At 50.1% G+C, this 8,293-nt stretch overlaps 1 protein-coding gene across 1 annotated transcript in view; it reads left to right on the plus strand.

Moving 5' to 3' along the window:
- Window positions 1-6,424, plus strand: part of dvl1a (dishevelled segment polarity protein 1a) — a 20,651-nt gene extending 14,227 nt beyond the window's left edge. Inside the window, exons 5-15 of the mRNA XM_047330887.1 lie at window positions 55-193; window positions 953-1,046; window positions 1,184-1,253; window positions 1,340-1,479; window positions 1,959-2,035; window positions 2,383-2,450; window positions 2,554-2,631; window positions 2,743-2,877; window positions 3,303-3,470; window positions 3,554-3,769; window positions 5,481-6,424. Of these exons, the coding sequence (XP_047186843.1) occupies window positions 55-193; window positions 953-1,046; window positions 1,184-1,253; window positions 1,340-1,479; window positions 1,959-2,035; window positions 2,383-2,450; window positions 2,554-2,631; window positions 2,743-2,877; window positions 3,303-3,470; window positions 3,554-3,769; window positions 5,481-5,947 (1,652 nt within the window). The 3' untranslated portion in view covers window positions 5,948-6,424. The remainder of the gene's footprint in view (window positions 1-54; window positions 194-952; window positions 1,047-1,183; window positions 1,254-1,339; window positions 1,480-1,958; window positions 2,036-2,382; window positions 2,451-2,553; window positions 2,632-2,742; window positions 2,878-3,302; window positions 3,471-3,553; window positions 3,770-5,480) is intronic.
- Window positions 6,425-8,293: the final 1,869 nt, after the last annotated feature.

An 8,293-nucleotide genomic window follows, 5' to 3' on the forward strand; every position in this document is an offset into this window, starting at 1 on the left:
CTCTCTCTCCCTCTCTCTCTCCCTCCCCCCCCCCCTCTCTCTCTCTCTCTCCAGTCCCTCGCATCAACGGTCACTCCAAATCAGAGCGCACGGCCCGGGACTCGGCCATGGGCTACGACAGCGCCTCGGTAATGAGCAGCGAGCTGGAGTCCAGCTCCTTCGTGGACAGCGAGGAGGACGAGGACGCGAGCAGGTAGCGTACGACCTCACGTCAGGACGGATCTCGTCCGCTGACAGACTCGTGAATCAGGAGCTTTTCTTTTGTTTCTGAAACTAAATCTGTTGTTTTTCAGTTTATAGAAAATGTAATAGAAAGTAAATACAATATCTCTGCCGTAAATGACATTTTAATGTGTTTTTCTTGAAGCTCAAGCGTGGATTCCAATCTACAGTTATGATTTTTTTGCCTCACTTGTGGCTGAACCATAACTACTTTAAATCACAATAAGTGAATAATAAAAAGATCAATATTCATTAGCAGCACAGTATATGACGAAGTAAATGTGTTACATAAAATGTATTTAGTAGAGCGAAATATTAAGGCTGCAAACTTAAAAAATAAATAGAATATAATATATTTTTTATATAAAAATTAAAATGGGATTCTTGTAAAGTGCTAATATATTATAATTATATATTTGTATTTATTTTGTCTACCTCCTGTATATACTGTACATGCTCACATGTTTATTATGTCAACTTTTATCTGTTAGCTTTTTTAAATGTTATCTTATATTTGTCTTTTCATACCGATGCTTTTACATTGTAGCACTTTTGCCTTGAATGTAAAGGGCTTCACTAATAAAATTAATTATTATTATTATTATTATTATTAATATAGATCTACATCTGCCTTGTAAAACAAGTTGTGTTGGACACGTCAGGTAGTTTTTCCTGATACCAGGTCATGTGTAAAACCTCCCTCCTCTCTCCGTCCTCCTCCTCGTCTCAGGCTCAGCAGCTCCACAGAACAGAGCTCCTCTTCGCACCTGATGCGTCGACACAAGCGCCGGCGACGGAGGCACAAAGTGGCCAAGATCGACCGGGTGAGCACCTGCGAGGCGACAACGTTGCCGCCGCCGCCGCCGGCGAAATCAAAGTTGACGCTGAAACGACAGCTGATTGTTGTTGACTCTGGTTTGACTTTGCTCCACATGTTGTTTCCTCCTCCTGCTTCTCGCAGTCGTCGTCCTTCAGCAGCATCACGGACTCAACGATGAGCCTCAACATCATCACCGTCACGCTGAACATGGGTACACCTCACACTTCCGTGACTATATCTTAGAAGACGATTTGTAGTGTGTACACGTGACTATAATGATAATGTTTGTCTTGACAGAGAAGTACAACTTCCTGGGCATCAGCATCGTCGGGCAGAGTAACGACCGGGGAGACGGAGGCATCTACATCGGCTCCATCATGAAGGGCGGAGCTGTGGCTGCTGACGGCAGAATAGAACCTGGAGACATGCTGCTGCAGGTCCACTCTCTCACATATGTTTTATCATCCTCATCGTCATCCTCATCATGTCACGGTGTGGTACACATCAGTGCTCTGACAGCTGCTCTGCTGGAAGAGGAACGTGTAAAGAGAAATCACTGCTCTGAGGTTTCGTGGCCTGTTAAAAAAAACACTTCCGCTCTTTTGTAAAAAAGTTGTAATGTAATTCTGCCGCTCCTCTTCCTTCCTGTCACCGCCTCGCTTTTCATCTCAGAGGCTCCGCCCACTGCCAAACACACAATGGCTGATTACAATTCAACATTCATCATGTAGGTTCTCACCCGCCGCAAGTTGCTTAGGATTAAACGAGAGATTAACGTGTGTGAGCTCATTTAAATCCTCTGCAGAGGAAAATGATTTAGTCACGAAAACACACAAGTATAATTAAGTATTAGAATTATATATATATATATATATATATATTGAGTCGATCCTGTACTTTGTTGTGTCTCCACCAGGTGAACGACGTGAACTTTGAGAACATGAGCAACGACGACGCCGTGAGGATTCTCCGAGAGATCGTTTCCAAAACTGGGTGAGACCATGAGACCATTAAAAGTGTTTAACATACTGTATGAATCAGGATTTAAAGAATTAAAGTCTGTAAAGTATAAACATACAGTTTATCTTGTGTTGCACGTTATACAAGTTCCCACTAAGCTTGTGCAGCACACACGTTACTGTTCATACTGTAACACGTCACATGAATGAGCAGATTATCAACTTGTGTCGACTTGTTGTGAAATATGATCCAGTGAAAACATGAAGCAGACGGACTGATAACTGTCAGCTGTGTGGCACAAAGTCATATGGTTAATAATGCATATATATATATTCACATTATATTACTTATTGATTCTCATTCCCTTTATTCCTCTCCAGTCCCATTAGTCTTACTGTTGCCAAATGTTGGGACCCGTCTCCACGGAGCTACTTCACGATCCCTCGTGGTGAGACAACATGGATACATATCTGAAGTCTTCATCTTTTACCAGATCAAACATTTTGTTATTACATTTGGAGCATTTTGTCAAACGGTGTGTCATTTTGCAGCTGAGCCAGTGAGACCCATCGACCCCGCGGCCTGGATCTCACACACCACCGCCCTGACGGGACCGTACCCGCACTACGGTAAAGAAACAAAGCAACCACAAACATCCTGTCTGTTGTGATCATAAATACATTTACTGTCAACAGTTCTGCCTGTCAGTCATTCCTCAAAACTCCTCTCCCGCCCCGCAGAGTTTGACGACCTGCCTCTGTCTGTGAGTAAGACCGACATGGCGACCATCGTCAAGGTGATGCAGCTGCCGGACTCCGGCCTCGAGATCCGAGACCGGATGTGGCTGAAGATCACGATCGCCAACGCCGTCATCGGTGAGAACAACTGTCATTTACTACAATGAAACAAACAACACTAAATAAGACTCACTCAGGTCTGTGTATCACGCTGCTGTCTATGAACAATACGAATAAATCATGTCGTTGTGTTTATTTGCAAATCCTAAATACAAAAGTGGAATTTAAAACCTGAAATTCGGAAAATTATTTAAAGTCTAATCATGTACCAGATCTTTATCATTCAAAGTTCAAAAAGTCTTTCTGTTTTTTAATCAAACAAGTTTGAGTTTGTCTTATTTGACAACGAAATCTAAGTCGAGGACTAAAAAGTGTCGCGAGTAGTTTCAGCTCCATTAACTCCAACTTCACTGACGTCACTGAGGACACATGCTCTACACATTAGTATGATCATACATCTCTCTGTGTGTGTGTGTGTGTGTGTGTGTGTGTGTGTGTGTCAGGCGCTGACGTGGTGGACTGGCTCTACTCCCGAGTGGAGGGATTCAAGGACCGGCGGGATGCGAGGAAGTACGCGAGCAGTCTGCTGAAGCACGGCTACCTGAGACACACGGTCAACAAGATCACCTTCTCCGAACAGTGTTACTACACCTTCGGGGACCTCTGCCAAAGTACAGCCCCGTCTCCCAGTGTGTGTGTGTGTGTGTGTGTGTGTGTGTGTGTGTTCTGAACCTTGTGATTTCTCTCCTATAAGACATGGCGTCACTCAACCTAAACGAGGGATCGAGCGGCGGAGGCTCGGAGCAGGACACGCTGGCGCCGCTCCCCCCGCCCAGCAACCCCTGGCCCCTGGGCGGGCAGCCGTTCCCCTACCCTCCCTTTCCCTCCGCGCCCCCCAGCTTCCCACCGGGATACTCAGACCCGTGCCACAGTTTCCACAGCGGGAGCGCCGGCAGCCAGCACAGCGAGGGTGAGCGACGAGGAGCCTTTGAGTTTTTCCCATCAGCCTTTTCGTTAATGAACCTGATGATTCGACTCAACGTGCGACAGGATATTAACCCTGACGACGTCAGTATCTGTCTCACCTGCTGATCTCAGCTCCTGGGGCTCGAACTATACAGTAGATGTGTATTCTAAAATCATGAGCATCTTGAGTCGTGCAGCGGACGGTACTCCGCAGTCCTGGGCGTGTCAACATCTGACCAGCCACGTGATCACAAATCACCAAACCTCATCTCTCTCCATCGGTTGTGGAACGATCCTCTGCTTTCACTGTGGATGGAGAGGGGACAGTGTCTGTGCACTGGGGGAGAGTGGACGACGAGGGGAGTGGGCGGCGGTGGTCGTCTGGCTGTGGTGCACGTTTGAAACCGGGCAGATGATGGACAGTTTCACGTGTCCATCTCTTCAGTTTGGTGTCGTTGTTTTGAGTGATTCAAGGAGGACGGAGACGATGAAGAACGGTCACGAGATGTTAGCACTTTCCTTTCTTTGGGTAACGATGTGGCTGCTCGTTCACAGTTAAGTTGATGGGATAGAGATTTATTTATTATTGGTCAGAGGACCAGAACAGGACCGATCACAGCCATGGGTGTAACAGAAGTGAGCAGCCAGACGTACAGTAGACGGGTACATGAGGTACAGTAGTGTGTGTGTGTGTGTGTGTGAGTGTGTAATTCTGTTGTTCCTTCTGTTTCTGCTGGTCAACGGTAGACTGAAGGAGGAGGTAGAGTCCCAGGACACCGGGGGAACCGGTAAGCCTGCTAACCCCCCCCCCCTTCTCTCTCTCTCTCTCTCTCTCTCTCTCGATTCTGATTCTCTTCCTCCTCGTCTCCTCCTCGTATTCTGTAGCTTGAAGGTATTTTTTCCCTCTGCCCATCCCATGCGTCTACCTCCGTCCGTTTGCGTCCTCTGTGTGTGTGTGTGTGTGTGTGTGTGTGTGTGTGTGTGTGTGACTCTCCTGACAGTCCATTCTCCCTCTCTGCACCTCGGGGCATGCATTTGTACTTACTGTCCGCTGGGAGGTGCATGATGCAGGATATCACTCTGAGGCTTGTGCTATCATTCCCGCAGACAGGGGGCGATCATGCACCACTGAACCCAGTGCTGTCGGGCTCATTGAGGAGGGAGGAGGCGTTGGAATGTTTGATTTTGCACCAGCGTGGTACACCTCCATCAGTACGCCGCCGCCGCCGCCACGTCTCACATCACTGAGACGAGACACCAACCTACTGTAAAAACACAACTGACAATGTGACTGTGTATTACCCACAGTGCAGTGCAGCAGTGTCTCTCTGATGAAGGTGTATCATGGTTTTATTTCTGATCTGTGAATGTGTCGATGTTTGTACGAACATCTGATGAAGCTGCTGCAGACGGAAACTTTTGAGATAATCAACTTCGCCCTTGACTCTTGTTGATAAGAAAATCATTAGTCACACCTTAAACAAAGTGCAGCAATGCATTTTATAACTTTAAGTACTGTATATTTTAATGTTCATGAAGGCTTCGTCAAAGCTTTTACAATATATTTTGTTGAATGTGTGACGTTCTGCCTCCATGTCGATCAGCAGAAAAACCAGCTGGTTCTGGATCAGCTGCAGCTGCTGACAGTGGATTTATTGTGTGTGTGTGTGTGTGTGTGTGTGTGTGTGTGTGTGTGTGTGTGTCCCTCTCAACAGGAAGCCGAAGCAGTGGATCCAACCCCAGTGCAGGCAAAGGTAGACGCTCCTCCCCACAGGAGAAGGCTCAGAGTGGGGGGAGGCGCGGCGACAGGTCCGCCAGCCAGATGAGCCACCACAGCCACGCCCGGTCGGGCCTCAGCCACAGTCAGTCGCACCGGAGCCACGCCCTCTCGCAGAACAGCCACCCCTCCTTCACCCACAGCCACGCCCCCTTCACCCAGCCGGGGCCGGGCTCCTGCGCCCAGAGCGAGCGGAGCCACGCCTCCTCCTACGGACCCCCGGGCTTGCCCCCTCCTTACTGTCTGGCCCGTCTGGCCCCCAAGACCCCGCTCAGCAGCAGCACGCCGCCCGGAGCGCCGCCCGGGAGGGAGTTGGCCGCCGTTCCTCCTGAGCTCACCGCCAGTCGCCAGTCCTTCCAGCACGCCATGGGAAACCCCTGTGAGTTCTTCGTCGACATCATGTGACAGGACAGTGCCTTTAAAAACTCGTCCAGCACAAAACAATTATTCCTCCTGAGTCTTTGGCCTCTGACCGTCTCTGAGTTCCGAATGTAGACGAGCTGCCGCCCTGCGATCCGTCCGTCCCTCCGACGTCCACAGAGACCACGGGAACAGGCAGCGGTCGGAGGGGAACACGGATCCTCCGGGACTGAAAACGCCCTTTTGTATTGACGTGACGTGTACAGTTTGTGAAACGTGAATGGTATTAATGTGGTGATTCTTTCAAAGCCGCGCGCAGACATTCTCCCGAGTGTCGACTGTAGATCACTTCTGTTTCTGCGAGACCTTTAAACAGACTGGGCCTGGATCTCAATCCCCCAGACCCAGACCCAGAACAAGGCCCAGACCCAGACCCAGAACAAGACCCAGACCCAGACCCACACCCAGACCCAGACCCAGAACAAGACCCAGACCCAGACCCAGACCCAGAACAAGACCCAGACCCAGACCCAGAACAAGACCCAGACCCAGAACAAGACCCACACCCAGACCCAGAACAAGACCCAGACCCAGACCCAGACCCAGAACAAGACCCAGACCCAGACCCAGAACAAGACCCAGACCCAGAACAAGACCCACACCCAGACCCAGACCCAGACCCAGAACAAGACCCAGACCCAGACCCAGAACAAGACCCAGACCCAGACCCAGAACAAGACCCAGACCCAGAACCAGACCCAGACCCAGACCCAGAACAAGACCCAGACCCAGACCCAGAACAAGACCCAGACCCAGACCCAGAACAAGACCCAGACCCAGACCCAGAACAAGGCCCAGACCCAGACCCAGAACAAGACCCAGACCCAGACCCAGACCCAGAACAAGACCCAGACCCAGAACCAGAACCAGACCCAGAACCAGAACCAGACCCAGACCCAGAACAAGACCCAGACCCATAACCAGACCCAGACCCAGAACCAGAACCAGACCCAGAACCAGAACCAGACCCAGAGCAAGACCCAAACCCAGAACCAGAACCAGACCCAGAACCAGACCCAGACCCAGAACAAGACCCAGACCCAGAACCAGAACGAGACCCAGAACCAGAACCAGAACCAGACCCAGAACAAGACCCAGAACCAGAACCAGAACCAGACCCTGACCCAGAACCAGAACCAGAACCACACCCAGAACCAGACCCAGAACCAGAACCAGAACCAGACCCAGAACCAGAACAAGACCCAGAACCAGAACCAGACCCAGAACCAGAACCAGACCCAGACCCAGAACCAGACCCAGACCCAGACCCAGAACCAGACCCAGACCCAGAACCAGAACCAGACCCAGAACCAGAACAAGACCCAGACCCAGAACCAGAACCAGACCCAGAACCAGACCCAGAACCAGAACCAGACCCAGAACCAGAACAAGACCCAGAACCAGAACCAGACCCAGACCCAGAACCAGAACCAGACCCAGACCCAGAACCAGAACAAGACCCAGACCCAGAACCAGAACCAGACCCAGACCCAGAACAAGACCCAGACCCATGGGGTCCCAAACCTGGCTCTCGTCCTGTAGCTCGTCGATAGTTTCACCAGGCCGCGTTGTGCATGACCGTCTCAACTGCTTTAAAGAAAAGAAATGTTATTAAAAAACATTTTGTTTAAAGTATTACCGTTATTGGGGGAGGGGAGGGGAGGGGGAGGGGTTACCTCTTGCCAATGTTCTTAAAGGAAGAATCCGTACACTGGATGATATTTTTTGTGATGTTATTTATGTGATCATGTTGCGTTGATGGTGTCGTACGTCGTCTTCTGCGGCGGACTGACAGACAATCAGACATCAGTGTCCCGGCTGTGCGTCGTCCAATGTGTCATCATCCGGTTTGAGCGGCTCACTGACAGGATCCCAACCGGTGGACGCTCCCGCCGCCGCCGCCGCCACCGCGAGGGGGCGACACGAGATAAACACCCGTTTGCTGCAAAGCGTCGTGTGTTTGTCCTCGTGTTCCGTGGCGAGCGTGAGCTTCGATAAAAAAAGCCAAAGCCTCCGATTGTCTGGTGGAGACGTAGAAGCTGTTTCTGATGTAAATCTCTTATCGTCATCTGACACTTGTCTCGTGTCACAGCTTCACAGTGACTCCGAGGGCGAATCCTGGCCTCCGCACTCTGATGACCCTGTGAAACGACGGAAACCCCTGATGTATCTACCTAAAACACACACACACACACACACACACACACACACACACACACACACACACACACACACACACACACACACACACACACACACACACACACACACACACACACACACTCTCACACACACACACACACACACACACACACACACACACACACTCAC

Source organism: Scophthalmus maximus, chromosome 3 (assembly GCF_022379125.1).
Source record: "Scophthalmus maximus strain ysfricsl-2021 chromosome 3, ASM2237912v1, whole genome shotgun sequence".
Classification (NCBI taxonomy): domain Eukaryota; kingdom Metazoa; phylum Chordata; class Actinopteri; order Pleuronectiformes; family Scophthalmidae; genus Scophthalmus; species Scophthalmus maximus.